At 45.0% G+C, this 17,844-nt stretch overlaps 1 protein-coding gene across 3 annotated transcripts in view; it reads left to right on the top strand.

Annotated features, from left to right (window-relative positions):
• plxna1a (plexin A1a) overlaps window positions 1–17,844 on the top strand; it is a 166,602-nt gene that overhangs the window by 31,108 nt on the left and 117,650 nt on the right. For all 3 annotated transcript variants that reach the window (XR_002197567.2, XM_010891486.3, XM_010891487.3), the window contains exon 3: window positions 7,360–7,542. Coding sequence is in view for 2 of the 3 variants with exons in the window: in XM_010891486.3 (XP_010889788.1) it covers window positions 7,360–7,542 (183 nt within the window). In the remaining variant the exon portion in view is untranslated. The remainder of the gene's footprint in view (window positions 1–7,359; window positions 7,543–17,844) is intronic.

The following is a 17,844-nucleotide window of genomic DNA, read 5'->3' as shown; positions in this document are numbered from 1 at the left end:
TGTTTGCTAAACGGCACATTGGGAGAGAGAGACAGAGAGAGTGAAAACAGCTGCTTCTAATCTGACTGGAGGAGGCATGGAGAGGAGTACAGTATGGTTCAATGGAAGGACTTTCACTCTTGGCATGCAATATATCCCTATCATTTGTGATGGTGTCGGGATAGAGATTGTGTTCTCTCTAAAAAGTGATCCTCATCCTCACCGTGAAACAACAGATGCTGGTAGGCCAGCGTGTGGGTCATGTGTAGCCTCATAATAGGCCTCTGTCCTGGGGATAGGGGGCTGTCGGGAGATGGGGCTGTGGAGGGCTGGGCAGGGAATAGGGACTTTGGCTGGGGGTCAGGAGAGAGGGGATCCGAACATCTGACTATCCGCCTGGCCATCTCTCACCGCCGCACCTACACACACACATACACACACACACACACGTTTCATGCTTTTCGTCTTATGTAGGTGTTCAACCTGATGGCACCGTCAGGCTGAGAACATGGCTCAGACTCTCAGCACTGCACGTCGGCACTGATAACCGGGGCTGTTGGGGCATAGTATGAGGGGCTGAAACTTAAGCAGCTTATCAGCCAAGGTCTGCTCTATGTACCAGTCAGATGTTCAGCTCACTTCCACAATAAACACCTCCTTCTGGCTTCCTCGCAACAACATTTGGCATATTTGGTACAGTGGAAATAAACACACACATATTTTTCTTTGTGTGAACACACACACAAATGTACACTACCCTGGCAGCTGCATGCTCACACTAATTTCACTGAATTTGGTTTGGAACATTGTGACAAAACAGAACCTACTGGAGTAAAGCATAAAGGCCCAGTGGGACCATTGAAACAGGTTGAAGGGGCTAAACCCTTGAGACTACCACTGGATGATCTATTATCAAGATGTTCTGTGTTGCCTACAGAAAGTTGACAACAGGTTACAGTCTGGTCATGTGGTTCTGCAGAAATAACAAAGAGCAAAGCGGCTGCTGCTGCTGCTGGCACAAATCAGAGCAGCACGCTTTGCCCTTAACAATATACACATAACTATCATTGTCAATGGGAGGGCTGACATAAATAGAACGTGTTGTCCCATCTAAAGCTACTCCTCCAAACACTCCACTGGCTTCCAGTTAAAGCACAAACCCACCACAAAACCACAACATCAATTTTGTTCTCTACATGTTCTTGTTTTGCTACTACAGTAGCCTATGCTGTCATATAAAGGGGACCCAAATAAACAACCAATAAATACAGTAGAGGGCTGCTTCTCTATCTGGCCTGATTGCAGATTTGGATAATTATATTGCATAGTCTGTGTAAATAGATCCCATCTAATAAGAAGATACTGGGGTGATTGAAGCCCAACAGTATGCGGGAATAGAGGGATATGAAATGAGACATTCTTAGAAAGAAGTGTTTACTGGGGTGGCATTATTAGATGCCATTTGCGGATAAACTTTGTAAGGAAGCAAGATAGAGAGGTAAGCAAGGCCAGGAAAGATGGATGACAGCAGATTTTGAGGAGAACACACTTCCCTTTCCGCCCCACATGTCGGACATCTCTGTGTTGAATTTCCCTTCCAGAAATGTCATCCCAAATTCATCCCCCGTTTGCCATCCTCCACCCTCCACCGCAGTTCTGTTGATGTCAGTCAGTTCCTCATAAGCCTGTCATCTGTTTATTAGCTCCTTGATTTCCTGGTGGCCCACGTGCCCTCACCCCAATCTCTTCACGCACCTTGATGCTATGGAGACCTCCGTGCAGGACATAGATTACAGAGTACAGTGACGGGGTGTTATTTTGGGCTGAGGTCGCGGAGAGACAGGAGTATTGGAGGTAATAAAAGGTGAAAGGCTGATAAATCTCAGACAGGCGTCTGCGAAGAATGCCTCAGGGCGTACGTCGTTTGTGACTCACAGGACCCCTATGAAACTACAACGTCAGCAAAAAAAACCCAAAACAGACATGAACAAGACAAACTCCCACACACTCGCATTGACACACACCCATACTATCACCTGCATGTAGTCCGTCTCTGAATGTTCAGTGTGCTGTGTGGGATGTCTTGCCTTTCATGCCTTCAGCTCTGGCACAGGTTCAAATCCAAACCCATGTCGGGGGTACGGCTGTGTAAAGCACTGCTGTATCTGTCTGTATAACCAACGCCCTGTCAAAATACTGACTATGGTTAACATGTGAATCACAACAAACAAATACTGTGTGTGTTATATTTGGAAAGCACTAAGCGGAAATGCCTACAATTGACAAAATTGATGTGTGTCGTGTTATGGATATTGATGGATTTGGTTCAGTCAGTGGTGCTAATTGTGTGATGGGCCCTCTCAATCAATGAGACCAGAACTCCCAGTACTCCCCAGGTAGAGTTATGGTCAGTCATTGTGTTCAGAACTCCCAGTACTCCCCAGGTAGAGTTATGTTCAGTCATTGAGTTCAGAACTCCCAGTTCTTCCCAGGTAGAGTTATGTTCAGTCATTGAGTTCAGAACTCCCAGTACTCCCCAGGTAGAGTTATGGTCAGTCATTGAGTTCAGAACGCCCAGTTCTTCCCAGGTAGAGTTATGTTCAGTCATTGAGTTCAGAACTCCCAGTACTCCCCAGGTAGAGTTATGTTCAGTCATTGAGTTCAGAACTCCCAGTACTCCCCAGGTAGAGTTATGTTCAGTCATTGAGTTCAGAACTCCCAGTACTCCCCAGGTAGAGTTATGGTCAGTCATTGAGTTCAGAACGCCCAGTTCTTCCCAGGTAGAGTTATGTTCAGTCATTGAATTCAGAACGCCCAGTTCTTCCCAGGTAGAGTTATGGTCAGTCATTGTGTCCAGTACTCTCAGTACTCCCCAGGTAGGGTTATGGTCAGTCGTTGTGTCCAGTACTCCCAGTACTCCCCAGGTAGAGTTATGGTCAGTCGTTGTGTCCAGTACTCCCAGTACTCCCCAGGTAGAGTTATGGTCAGTCATTGTATCCAGTACTCCCAGTACTCCCCAGGTAGGGTTATGGTCAGTCATTGTGTCCAGTACTCTCAGTACTCCCCAGGTAGAGTTATGGTCAGTCATTGTGTCCAGTACTCTCAGTACTCCCCAGGTAGGGTTATGGTCAGTCATTGTGTCCAGTACTCTCAGTACTCCCCAGGTAGGGTTATGGTCAGTCATTGTGTCCAGTACTCCCAGTACTCCCCAGGTAGGGTTAGGGTTAGTCATTGAATCCTGCAGGCCCAGTACCTGCCCAGTTGTGCATGTGTCTGGAAGCTTCATCAGAACTTCATTAAACCTGTAAAAATAGCTAAACGTGGTCTTCCCCACATCAGAAGAGATCCGTTGGAGACAAGAGGTTCAGAAGAACCACAACATACAATGGACTACAAATGTTGGACCTTCTGGTGGTCTAAGACGCCTATCCAACACAACTATTCAACAGACAATTATGTGATGAGAATTTGCTGCTGTGTTAAAGCCTAGGGCTGGATGATAGACTGGAGTTCACCATAATCAAGTACAAGGAATAATTAATCTTCAGCAATCATCCGGCTTTCAGAAGAGAGAAAGTATTTGTTTTAAAATAGCAGGTCAGCTCATGACAAATGGGTGACAAAGTTGTGAGCAGCCCTTTCACTTGCAACATAGAACCATCCTGATCTTGCTACAGCAAACAAATAAGTAAGCTTGTGAGTTCAAGTATAGTTCTACTTGGCTATACCATGGCAACAACTTCAATTACAAAATGCAGTATCATTACTAAATGATACAAAAGCTAAACAGTGCATCTTTAAGAGAGGCATTTTCTACTGAAGTCTAAACCATGCAACGATCATTCAAGTCCTGCAGTACTTAAGGGACACCGGAAAACAACACAACTGTAATATCCATATAGATATTATTACATTATATTTAATGCCTAGAAAGATGACTGGCCACTGTCTTTAGTCAACTGTTCATTCCACCACCAAGAAATGTATATACATCATTGTTTTTTATCGTTGTGTTGATTCTTTTCTTTTCTTGTCCTGTTCTGAGGTAATAGTACCAGCCAAACCCCCAAACACCAAACATGGCTGCAGGGGTCAATTTAACCGACATATTGACAGCCCCTTCTGACAGACAGACTAATATTAGTGGGGGATTTGTGTGTTTTCTGTATGTGGTTCAGTTTATAATGCCACTTTGTCTCTGACTCTCTTTCCTAGTTGTGAATAGCTGTTCTGAACGGCATCAGGTCCCTCTTCCCTTACATTTGACCGAGTGCCATTAAGAGCCATTTAGAACGTCACTATTGGCTGACCGCAGGAAAGAAAGGGCAAACAGCGTTACCACACTCTATCCAGCGCCACAAATCAAAACAGGATCTTGGCAGCCAGCCAGAAATGTACACAAGAACATACAGACAAAGACATGAGCGCACACACACACACACACACACACACTTACAGCACAACATTAATAACATGTATCTTTATATTTATACTCAACTGCTGTAAGTCTTGGCAGCTATTGCATCAGTCTGGTCTCAGTGGCAGTATTCTCCCGGCTTTGTACAGCTCACATGGGATGGAGACACTTTGTTTTGTCAATGGCTGGTCTCTGTGGAGCTCACACAAAAGCACTTCTTTTCTCATCACAGACAAATTAACCCTTGGAGACTGGCTGTAGTACATACTCTTTTGTCAAGTTGTGCTGTCTATTGATTGACCTAGAGTTCCAGAGGACTGGTAGACAGATAGACGGGCAGATACGGATGCAGGGATGGACGGAGGGAAGGAAGGTGAGGTAGAGATTGAGTGGATTTGAGAGGGGAAGGTGTGGTCTGTCTTTTTTGTTAGGATCAATTACATGGTGTAGAGATAAGGGTTACAGCTTTGTGGACATAACTGGACGACTAGGAATGAGTCCGTCTGAACAAACCAAGATAGGACCCACCCACTCTTGCTGGCTGGAGCCAGCATTCCGTCTGGTAATTAAAGCCAGTCATTTTCATGTAGCAATGCATCATTACTTCACAATAACAGCTTTCACTGTGAGGCATTGTCTTTTTTAATGGGCCTAGTGCCTTTTCCTTTTTGGATTGAAGATAGCATACATTTAAATCCATTGTCTTGGTATTGTTAAAATCTTAAAATGATGAAATTGTTTTCCATTTAAAACATATTTTACCAACTGGCTGTCCTTACAAACCCCCCTCGTTCTCTCAGTCCTTTTCACCAAACAAGCGCAATATTTCTCAATTCCTCCTTCTCCCATTCAGATGGGAGTGTAATTTGAGAGAGGGAAGGACAAAGACAAAAACCAACAAACAGTAGAGGGAGGCAGAGTGAGGGTGTAGCCAGAGAGGCAGTGAGGGGAGCTCAGATAGCCATGCCTCATTGCCAGTCTGAACTGCAGGCTCTGGGTAGCTGCCACATTGTTTCCACTGATTGTGATAGGAGGCCCGGCTGGTCACTCTCCCAGATCCGTCTCTCTCCCTGCGCAGGGGGCAAGGGAGGGGGCAGGGGGAGGTCCCCATGGGGAAGTCATTTAGTAGCCCTGCCAGATTCCTGCTTGACTTCCTGACTGCTTCTCTCTCGAAGCTCAACTCAGCTTTGAACTAGGCATGGCCTGGCAGGACCGCCATCAGATCCATGACTGAAGGAGAAGCCAATTAGATGATATTGCTGAGATGGACATAATTCGTTATAATTCTTTGCAAAACAAATCTGAGATATCCAGATTAGACCTACTGGGCACTGCACCATATTCAACTTCATTGTGTTTGACCTACTGGTCACTGCACCATATTCAACTTCAGAGTCTTAGACCTACTGGTCACTGCACCATATTTAACTTCAGAGTCTTAGAACTACTGGTTTAAGTGTGTATCCATTAATGCATACACAGTTTGCATGCAGCCCATAGTAAGCTGTGTTAAGTTCCCCCAGTTCAATTTCCAGACCCAGCTACATGGTGGTGGTGGGGGGGGGTCAGAAAAGGACATGGTCTCCCGCCTTGTCCTTTAAGTGGAGATCTGCTGTACACGATTGTGCCTGATGGCCCTTGGCAGAGCTGGCACCCCTCACTGTGTGAATTATGAGGGGTGTCAGCGGGCAGGGCCGGGTAGAGTTGCGGGGGTTGCCAAGGCTCTTGTCTCTACTAATGACGCCAGTCTGGTGTCCAGGATGGGAAAGCATCTTCTGATTTGGGAGGATGTTCGTGGGAGTTTCATACTCAGAGAGAATAATAAGATAAATCAGGACTCTAAATGAACTATGAGATCTAAGGGCTGGTTTCACAGACACAGACTGACCTTAGTCCGGGGCTAAAAAATCAAGCTCAAAGAAGGAGAATCTCCAGTGTGCTACATGTTTTAGTCAAGGACAATGTATATATGTGTTCACAAAACCAGCCCCAAAGTTGTAACTATAGTATTTTGTACTGAATAGGTGCTGTTGTCAGTGCTCCTCTGTGCCGTCAGTGCTGTTGTTCAGTGCTGTCAGTGCTGTTGTCAATACCGTCAGTGATGTTGTCTATGCTGTCAGAGCTGTTCTCAGTGCTGTCAGTGCTGTTGTCAGTACCATCAGTGATGTTGTCAATGCTGTCAGAGTTGTTCTCAGTGCTGTCAGTGCTGTTGTCAATACCGTCAGTGATGTTGTCTATGCTGCCAAAGCTGTTCTCAGTGCTGTCAGTGCTGTTGTCACTACCGTCAGTGATGTTGTCTATGCTGTCAGAGCTGTTCTCAATGCAGTCAGTGCTGTTGTCAATGCTATCAGTGCTGTTCGGGCTGTAATAAATGCTGTCAGAGCTGTTGTCAGTGCTCTTGTCTGTGCTGTCAGTACTGTTGTCTCTACACCCTGTCACTGGAGCACAAACCTCTGCATTCCATTGTCAGGTCTTTTCTAGATAAATCGAAACACATGCGACATGTTTTTGGTTTTCTGAAAACTGACAAATTCACTCAGCGTCATTAATTCTTTCCTCTATTCTGGTCACATCGGAGCTCATAACATACACGCCTCCTTCCTTCTTAGAGGGCTTGTAGGCTGCCTGGCAGAGTGTGTGTGTGTGTGTGTGTCGTTTGATTGATTGTCTCCTATGGAAGCAATATATCTTCTAATGAACAAGGGGATCCAGGCGGCAGTTAATTAGTGTTGTGTATGAGGATGTGATGTGTCAGAGAGCTGGAGGTCAGTACGTTAATCCAGGTGCTGCTGATTATCTTATGGTTACACATGTCGGTGTGTGTGAAAGATACCGACTGGTGCCCGCCTACACGCACGCCTATCACACATACAAGTTGACAGCGTGTGTACGCTGTCACTTTGACGATGATATGCAAATGTCGCTCACATCTCCTTCTGTCCCCCCCCTCCTCCCCCCCGCAGCCACTCCAGATAGACGATAACTTCTGTGGGCAGGACTTCAACCAGCCCCTGGGAGGGACCACCACCATTGAAGGCCTGCCTCTGTTCGTGGACAAGGACGACGGCATGACCTCGGTGGCGGCATATGACTACCACGGCCACACTGTGGCCTTCACCGGCACACGCAGCGGGCACGTTAAGAAGGTAGGCCACGGGGGGGGGGGGGTTGGGGTTAGGTGTGTTACCTGTGTGGATGGTTCTAAAAGCTCTGTCTCGTTGCTGCCTAGGCACCGCTGAAACTGAGCTCTAAAAAGGGGTGTTTTAAAAGAGGTAAAGACCGATCTGTGCTGAGTGGAGGGACGTGGTTGAGACAGGCATGTTGTGTGAGGCAGACATGTTGTGTGAGACAGGCATGTTGTGTGAGGCAGACATGTTGTGTGAGACAGGCATGTTGTGTGAGGCAGACATGTTGCCTCACACAAAACACACTGACCAGAATGAAGCCCCACCTACCCAAATTACAGAATGCTTTTTTTTTTTTACATTTCCATGATAATACGACATCCTTCCCAGACCTGGGCTTCTAGGTCTGTGTTTCTGGGATGGACTTGAGTAGACCACATAGCGGGTTTGCCAATCACCAGCTCCTTCAAGCAAGTGGTGTCTTGCTGTGAGCCATCGCTGTGCCCTGTCAGGTGCTGTTCCCTGGGCTCTGCAGAAAAGGGGAGGACAGGAGAGGAGATCAGGACTGGCGGTGCTCCTCGCTGCTAACAAAGAGTACTCTGGGATGGTTTCTGACTGATAGGGAGATGCTAAAAATTGCCCTCTTTGGTGGTTTACTGGTTTTGTTAGAAGGTCCACTGAAAGCCATGAGTTAGTAGATATTTAAGTATTTTTGCAGGGTAATTATGAATGGTTGGTCCCTCAAATTCATATGAGCTAGCTTGCACACTCCTACAGCACAGACAACATACACTGCAATTCAGAAGTATGGGGTTACTTAGAAATGTCCTTATTTGTCCATTTAAATAACATTGAATTGATCAGAAAAACTGTGTAGACATTGCTCATGTTGTAAATAAGTATTGAAGCTAGAAACGGATGATATTTTTATGAAATGGTGTACAGAGACCCATTTTCAGCAACCACCAGTCCTGTGTTCCAATGGCACATTTTGTTTGCTAATCCAAGTTTAGAAGGCTAATCATTAGAAAACACTTTTGCAATCATGTTAGCACAGCTGAAAACTGTTGTGCTGATTAAAGAAGCAATAAAAATAGCCTTCTTTAGTTTAATTGAGTATCTGGAGCATTAGCAATTCTGTGTTCGATTACAGGATCAAGATGGCCAGAAGCAAAACTCTTTCTTCTGAAACTCGTCAGGCTATTCTTGTTCTGAGAAATGAAGGCTATTCCATGTGAGCAATTGCCAAGATACTGAAGATCATACAACACAATCGTACAATGCTGTACACTACACAACAGCGCAAACTATCTCTAACCAGAATAGAAAGAGGAGTGGGAGGCCCCGGTGCACAACTGAGCAAGAAGACAAATACATTAGAGTGTCTGGTTTGAGAAACAGATGCATCACAAGTCCTCAACTGGCAGCTTCATTAAATAGTACCCGCAAAACACCAGTCTCAATGTCAAGAGTGAAGAGGCAACACTGGGATGCTGGCCTTTATAGGCAGAGTTGCAAAGAAAAGCATATCTCAGACTGGCCAACACACAGAAAAGATTAAGACGGGTAAAAGAACACATAGACTGGACAGAGGAATATTGGAAAGGTGTCACAATGGTCACAGGTCACAATGAAGAACATTTGTGAGACACAGACCGAATGAAAAGATGCTGGAGGAGTGATTGACGCCATCTGTCAAGCATGGTGGAGGCAATCTGATGGCCTTGGGGTGCTTTGGTGGTGGCGAAGTGGAAGATTTGTACAGGGTAAAGGGAACTTGAAGAAGGAAGGCTGTCACTCCATTTTTGCAATGCCATGCCATACCCTATGGGCGGCATTTGATTGGAGCCAATTTCCTCCTACAGCAGGACAACAACCCAAAGCACAGCTCCAAACTATGCAAGAACTATTTAGGGAAGAAGCAGTCAGCTGGTATTCTGTTGATAATGGAGTGGCCAGCACAGTCATCGGATCTCAACCATATTGAACTGTTCTGGGAGCAGCTTGACCGTATGGTACGTATGAAGTAAACATCAAGCCAATCCAACTTGTGGGAGATACTTCCAGAAGCATGGGGTGAAATCTCTTCAGATTACCTCAACAATTTGACAACTAGAATGCCAAAGGTCTGCAGGGCTGTAGTTGCTGCAAATGGAGTGTTTGACAAAAGCAGTTTGAAGGACAAAATTATTATTTCAATTAAAAATCATTATCACTAACCTTGTAATTGACTATATTTTCTATTCATTTTTCTATATTTCCTCTTCAAACTCATGTCATGTATGTTTCCATAGAAAACAAGGAGATTTCTAAGTGACCCCAAACTTTTGAACGGTAGTGTACTAATGACTACTAGTCTAGACACACACACACACACACACTGTTGTTTCTGTTTTGCTATGTCGGCTGAAACCCAGTCCCATAGTCCTTGGTGCTGACCCCTGAGATAGCGATAGCTGGCTGGTGGTTTGGAGGGGTGCTGTCTCCCTGCAGGAGGCCATAGGATGCAGGCAGGATGCTGGCGGGAAACGCTGAGGCACACTGGGTTGATCAGCAGATCGCCGACAGAAGATATCCCTCCTGTGATTGGAATCCCATTTCCCCTCCGCCATCGGTTCTTCCTGTGTGGAGGCCACGCGCTGTGCGGCGGGAGCACCAGCTGCCGGTGTCATCACACAGATCGATACAGCGCTTGAGACTCGGAGGCAGAGCGGGTTGGCTAGCCGGCTGGAGCTAGGGAAGCATAGTCATCATCACAGATCGTCCCATCACAGTTCCAATTTGTCACTGGGTTTCTCCTCTCTGATTATGTCCACGCAGAAATTGCCGTCCGAATCCGTGTGGCGCCATCAGTGTTATTGTCTCCTGATTTGGTGTTGTTTGTCGATCTGTTTGTTTGGCTGGTAACTGTAGTGTTGAGGCTGGTGGTTTGATGGTCAGGAACGGCACATCTGTGGTGGCGTGGAGCAGAGCGATGCTTCTGCGAGAAAGGCGAGTGCGTGGAGGGCCCCCGATTGCTGCTGGCAGTCTTGTTTTATTGCTATTCATTTGGAGTTAAACTGTGTGCCGTGCCTTAATGAAATGTAAAGCTGCAGCCTATTGATGGGAGGCTTTGGGGCCTGATGGCGACTCATTGGAATTCGCCAAGTTCTCCGGTGGCGGCGGCTGCAAGGCCCTTATTGATTCATCTGTATGAATATATAATCACAGGCGTAAATCTTAGTAGCCGTGGAGGCAGCGGGCGTCTGGACGTGTGCAAATACAGCTAGACCACAACTGCCAGATGGCGTGCCTTGGTAACGCTTTGACGCGCATGTTCACGTGTCTTTGTTGGCACGCACTTTTGAGTGTTTGCGTATGTACAGTGTGTGTGTGTGTGTGTGTGTGTTTGAAAATCTTTCTCTCTGAATGTGCGTTTGGAATATAGAATGTGCTCCTACTGTGTTGCCAGAGTTATGATCCCTCTCTGCACATCAGCCGGCAGAGCCGGGATCCCCAGGTCAATGTCTGCCATTGAATCGGATCTCTTAGCTCCAAATAACTAAGCAGCTGAGGCTTCACATAGACAGGGAGGGATACCCAAATGTCAGTGGAAGCTGTCTCTCTGACTACTGTTTATAGTGTAAGAAGTAACCCTCAACCCTCACAGTTTTAGTTAAATGGCCTCTTTAGTTCAAAAGAAACTCTCAACCCTCACAGTTTTAGTTAAAAAGCTCTCAGCCCTCACGTGTAGTTAACCAGCTTCACTCAGCACTCATATGTTTGAATGGCCTTTCTCAGCCCTCATAGATACGGTTAAATGACCTCTTTCAGCCTTCATAGTTCTTGTTAAATACAGCCTCTCTCACCCCTCATATATATGGTTAAATGGCCTCTCTCACCCCTCACATATATGGTTAAATAGCCTCTCTCACCCCTCATATAAATGGTTAAATGGCCTCTCTCACCCCTCATATATATGGTTAAATAGCCTCTCTCACCCCTCATATATATGGTTAAATGGCCTCTCTCATCCCTCACAGATTCAGTTAAATGGCCTTTCACAGCCCTCACAGCTAAAGTTATTAAATAGCCTCTCTCATCTCTCACAGTTCTTGTTAAATAGGCCCTCTCAGCCGTCAACATTTAGTTTGTTGGCCTGTTTCAGCACTTCACAGAGAGAGAGAGAGAGAGAGAGAGAGAGAGAGAGAGAGGGAGAAAGAGGGAGAATGAGGACGCATTTTCTCTAAGAGGAGATCTAAGGTATGCGTGGGATGCTTCCATATGTTATTTTGCCCAACATTCTAGGCCTTTCCTCCTCTCCCTCCTACCCAAGTCAGTGACTGAACGACTGGGCCAATCTGCATATGACGCTGGCCTTGCTACCCTGCCAACAGGCTGAGTGGCGTGTGGCTGGCCCTATCAGGCCGTCTGTTCAGTCACAGTAGCACGGCTGAACTTGAGGCAGTGAGACATGCAGTGACTCTCAATTAACAACCCATAAATAATGGAGCCAGGCTCATTCTCTTCCACCTCTTTCCCTCCCTGGGCTGGCTCTATATGCACTAGACCAGCCTGTCTAAGACTCTTTTGTGCCAGGGACTGGCAAAGCATGGCCTTCTTTCTCTGGGGGCCGCTTCGGCGAACAAAAATAATTGACCGTCATTTTTGTATTCAAAACACACACATTGAATTGTTTTAAGGTAGCAGTAAAATGGTTCTTTAATCAATGTGATTATCTGTTTAAGGACACATTGGGGTATTGGAAACAATTACAGTATATGATGAAACTTTTTAATTTGGCCTTGAGGTTTTCGTCATAATCTTTTGTTCTGTAAATAACTGACAAAATGTAACATTTAGAAGAATCACAGGCTCTTGTCTGTACTGTCTGAAATGCATCAGAATGGCTTCGGAATGTTAATGAAAATATAAGGGCATATCATCAAGTAATAATTGATTGTGTAAAAAAGAAAAAAGTTTAAAAAAAAGAAAGTAAATTCAAATTTTTCCTTCAAAACGATTGTCCTAGATGGCTTGTAAGCATCAAAGAGGAAAATAAATGTTTGGCAAAAAGAGACCTAGGTTTACAGTTGAGCCCTTTATTGCAGCAAAAGATTTAACTTATAAAAACATAGATGAGTTCCTGAAGGCTATACCTATAATTTAAGGAATAATGATCTAGGAAGTCGCTGTTAAATATATGGAGATACATTTGTAAATGTGAAATAAAAAGCACTTTGAATGCGCCATCAGCTAAATAATGGACAACGGAGATAACAACATATCCGTTCTTTGATCTAAGTGGCAATGCAATCTGTCAGACTATTTAATGTGGAATATGCCACGGACTGGCGGGCATTCCTCCACGTACCAGTTCTGGTCAATGGACCTGTGTTTGAGAAAAGCTGCACTAGACCGTATTCGTTACTTAGAACTCCACAGGTACCTGGCCGGGCTAATTGAGAAATGAGGGACTGTGCTACATGGACAGACAAGATACCTTCCCCCCAGTGACCAGACCTTTTTTGACGTAGCTCTGATTCTAATGAAATGTCTGCATCTGGGACTTTGCTGTCACTGGGAAAGCAGGCTAATTAAGACACACGATATCTAAGGTAATTGACCATGTGAATCCTAATTAACGATACGGCATTTGGAAGCGGTGATGATGGAGACGGCGTATGGGAAGTGCTCCAGTCATTACTATACGCAGCATGTGTAAATGTCTGCTAGGAGACCCATGGAAATGATAGATGCTCGTCTGGTGAGGAGCGTTTAACTAGCGTTCAGTCTTCTGGCTGCTGGACGTTGACTCAATGTTTGCTATGGTGTGACGGTATTGGTATAATATCCCTTTCAGAAGATGAGTTGATAGAGCTAAGTGAAGAGAATGGTTCTCTCTTCTTGGCCAGACACTGTACGATTTGCATGAGGGACTAGTTTGACTGGCTGGATCACGGTGAGAGACCCTGTTCAACTGACTGTTATACCAGCTGCCTTTGATATTACCACCTTAAGTGCTAACAGTGGCAGAGAATTCACATCCTGTCTGGCTCCCTCCCTCCCTTTCTGAGTGTCACCTTGAGCTCCTTCTCCTCTGTGGCGGGCTGGTTTGCCCTGCAGCCCCTGTCCTCCAGAGAATTCCATGTCGGAATAGCATGTATTTCTGTTTCCGTGTGTGTGTGTGTGTGTGTGCGTGTGTGTGCAGGAATGTGATGCACGGGCCTGCTCTTCCCCTCTGATTCACTCTGCTTCCAGATGCATCAGTGTCGTACATTGCATATTCTACATAAAGCTACATATACAGTCATATCATACTTCCATGTCTTCTTAACAAGGCTGGAAAATTAAGTGTGCATTACTTTATGAAGTGCTTGTTGAGAGAACTGAATTAAAAGGCTACAAGGGTTTGCACTGTCGGGAACCAACTTGGTGGTATGGTAGTGTTTTTGGATGCACACTGAGCTACAGTACTCTGTGATGTTGTCGGTTTGGTTCCCAGGTGGGGAATTATTTGATATATTCCTTGAGCAAGGCACTTAGCTCGGCTCACCCCCTGTGATGTCCGTCAGAAGGAAAGGATCCTGGGTGTGCTTGTAGAGCCACAGTAGATTGTGTTATTTGTGAGCCACAGTGGATAATTAGACAATGTGGCTACAAATGATTAAGATGCGGAATTTCTCTATATTGACTTGTGCTTTTTTTATAACTATCGTTCTGAAGGTTGTTTAGCTAATCTAATATTTACACCATTGTCTCAAGTCATATGCAACATTTCCACCTGCAATGTGCTATCTCGTTATTTAGCAAAGAGCAATGGGATTGCTTGAAAGTGCAATAATTCGTCCTCTGCTAGAGAAGTGGAATCCCATAAGGCATGCTGTTGTTTATGGGCATGTGCAATTTCACACCAAACAATGGCTAGGCTTGCCTAATTATATGACACATGCAGTTAAATGTCTGATTACGAGACTTGACTCAAAAAAACTAAATACCAGCTACATGAACTGTTCAATTGTTAAAGATGTTTATTATCTTCAAAAATGTATAGGAGGGATATGTTCATTTCAACACAATATGATTTGTGCATTCTTCTTCTCAAAATTGCTCAAGCAAAGTGTTCAACTCTTTCAACATGTTCTCAGTTGGATTGAGTTACGGAATTTGACTGGACAACCGGAGGACATTCACAGATTTGTCCTGTAGACGCTAGGGCATTGTCTTGGCTGTGTCCTTTGGTTCACTGTCACAATGAATGACGAATCACCCCAGTCTAAGGGGTGATTCGTCAGGTTTTCTTCTAGGTCCTCTCTGTATTTTGCTCCATTCATCCTTCTCCCAGTTCTGACCAGTCTCCCAGTCCTTTTCGCTGAGAGGCATTCCCATAGCATAATGCTGCCATCCCCATGCTTCACGGTAAAAATGGTGTTCCCAGGATGAAGTGCTGTTTTAGGTTTGCGCCAAACATAGTGCTTAGCATTGAGGCCAAAAATATCTATTTTGGTCTCTTCAGACCAAAGAATCTTCTTCCACTCAGTCTCAGTGTCTCCCATATGCCTTCTGTTAAACTCTAGCCAAGTTCTTTTCAACAATGTCTTTATTTTGGCCACTCTCCCACAGAAGCCACTTTTGTGAAGCCCCTGGGCTGTTGTTGCAGTATGAACAGTGTCTCCCAGCTTGGACTATGGTACCTCCTTTAAAGTTTCCATAGGCCTCTTGGTGGCCTCCCTGATTAGTGTTTACTGGAAATGTTTCCTATATCCTACCCCTGATTGGTGCTTTCGAAGAACCTAATCCGGACTTGCTTTGAATGTTCCTTTGTCTTCGTGATGTTGTTAGGAATTGTTTTTAACCTGATGGTTCAACTAATTGCATGACTTCTTAGAGTGATTGGTTGCATTGTAGCTCATTTGGGGTGCGTTTCAGCAAAGGGTGTGAATACTTATGCAATCAATTGATTTCTGTTCTATATTTTCTATAATTTAAAGCTATTTGCAGTAAAACAATTTCGCTTTGGCATTATTGACTTTTTGGTCTTGTGTGGCAAAAACTCTAAATTAGATCCATTTTGATTTTGATGTTGTTACATAAAATATGGAAAAGTGAGCGGGGGTATTTTTGAGAAGCACTGGGGCCACATTTCCACTTGTGCTTTACCCTGGTTACAGGGCTTTACACTGGTGATTTATGCTAGCGTTGGCTCTAGACTTTCCTGTTTCGACTATACATTTGATACAAAGGACTGGGGAGAGAGGAGAAAATTAACAACGCAATTTGGTTTTCCGGTTACAAAAAATAAAAGCCGATATTTTCTGGTAGTAAAATAAAATAATCAATAACGTCATGCTCAGTCTCTTTACAATACTGCGTTTGAACTTCAGGAATACCTTTTATTTCCGGCATCGTATCACCTTCGGTCATTCCAACTCTTTCTGTTCTTTGCATCCATGTACTGTTGCTTTATTTTATTTCATCAGGGATCTGATTGTAAGATAGGATGAAAACCATTACGAGAAGCCTAAAGCAAATAATATTTTCCAACAACACGTCGCATTTTCACAGCACATAACGCATCAACCCGCAAACCCCGCCCTAAGTCCGGGGCCCCTAAGTCTGGGGCTTGGCACCAAGTGACAGCCAGGTTTATTAGGCCTAGTGGACGACTGGTGCTGGCCCGTGTCAATGGAAACAGAAACAATTCTGGACTTTTGGGTAAAACACCAGTGTTTGCCTCCAGTGGAAACGGAGCATGTGTGTTACAGTTACCTTCAAAATTGTTGGTTGGAGCTAATGTCACCTGCTGCTATGTTTGCTCATGTAAAGTGATAGGTCCTTAACCCATAGCATATTCCACTAGCTAGGTGGGTGTCTACTAGTTCATAGCTTCTGTAACCTCATTTAAGGAAACCCCTTTTTAAGCAATAGGACGTCAGTCAAGGATTGTCGGTAAAAACAGATGTGGAGTCAGAGACCAAATAAATGAATCCAAATTTGCTAGCGATTTAAAACGTCCGACTCTGGAACACAGGATGGCTGTTTTGATGGCGTTACAGCTTTGCCTCGCTCCGGCCTGGAGCCACAGCTTGTTGCAACTCTCACTTATCTAGGGAGAGGACAATGTTGGCCCTCCCCCTGCCTGTGTTGTTGCAGTTGTGACCTTTTAATGCGAGGGCAGTGCCCACCTGATGCTAGGCACAGCTGCTACTTCAGACACGGCTTCCTAACCCCACACAACTGTGTCCCCCTGATGTCACCCGCCCGACTACAGACAACTGTGTGAGTGTGTGTATCTCTCTGTGTGAGTGAGTGTCTGTCTGTGTGTGTGTGTGCGCGTGTCTGTCCTTTTCCGGAAGAAAGAGGCAGCTGGAGCTGGATCCCCTATCAACTGTTCTCCTCATCTGCCCCATCTGTCTATTGTTCAGAGAAACCAAACTGGACTGTCTGACTGTGTTTGTCCAGCTACCACCACAGTGCCTGGTGGGGATAACCACTGGCATGGGAAGGCTCGTGGACATTCTAATACTCCAAGTAAAAGAAAAACAGCACGACACAGTACGTAAGACAACCGCACTTTTCAACCTAGTTATGTCATTCTTTTACCGAGATTCAGAGAGCCTTCAGCCTGGACAGGAGAGCGTTCATCCCATGTTATTAACCTCATACATGTAGATCATGTCTGAGATAAAGGTTCACAAACTTTTCTAGTTGAGTTTCAAATGACCCTTTTTACCTTCTTCATTATGAAACTCTTGCTTGACCCTGACATTTTCCTCAAGAGAGACATAGGCGTGAGTGTTCACTGAATGCAGACGCACATGCTAATCCACGTTGGGAGAAAACTAAAGCACACTGTTGATGAAGATGAGCTGGTAGATTGTCCACTCCATGGCTGTGTGATTATGAAGTGCTGTAGACACTGCATGTATGGAGAGGCTACCGCAATCAGAGAACCTGGGCTCTTGAACACACACGCACAAATCTCAGCGAGTCTGCTTTCATGTTGTTTCAAATGGTCCCACCAGCTCAATTCCATCTGTCTATTTGATTGTCTGTCTATCTATCTATCTATCTATCTATCTATCTATCTATCTATCTATCTATCTATCTATCTATCTATCTATCTATCTGTCTGTCTGTCTGTCTGTCTGTCTGTCTGTCTGTCTGTCTGTCTGACTGTTTATCCGTCTATCTATCTGTGTCTGTCGATCTGTTTGTCTGTGGTTTCCATAGTTCTAGCTGTCAGGTGGAGAGAGAGGTTGTTGGGTTGTGTGATTCACACAGTTCCCTTCACCTCCAGACTTTCAACTAGCCTTTGATCTGGTCTGCCTGCTCCGCCTGCCT

This window comes from Esox lucius, chromosome 12 (assembly GCF_011004845.1).
Source record: "Esox lucius isolate fEsoLuc1 chromosome 12, fEsoLuc1.pri, whole genome shotgun sequence".
NCBI classification, from domain to species: domain Eukaryota; kingdom Metazoa; phylum Chordata; class Actinopteri; order Esociformes; family Esocidae; genus Esox; species Esox lucius.
This window is presented reverse-complemented; position numbering and strand designations above follow the sequence as displayed.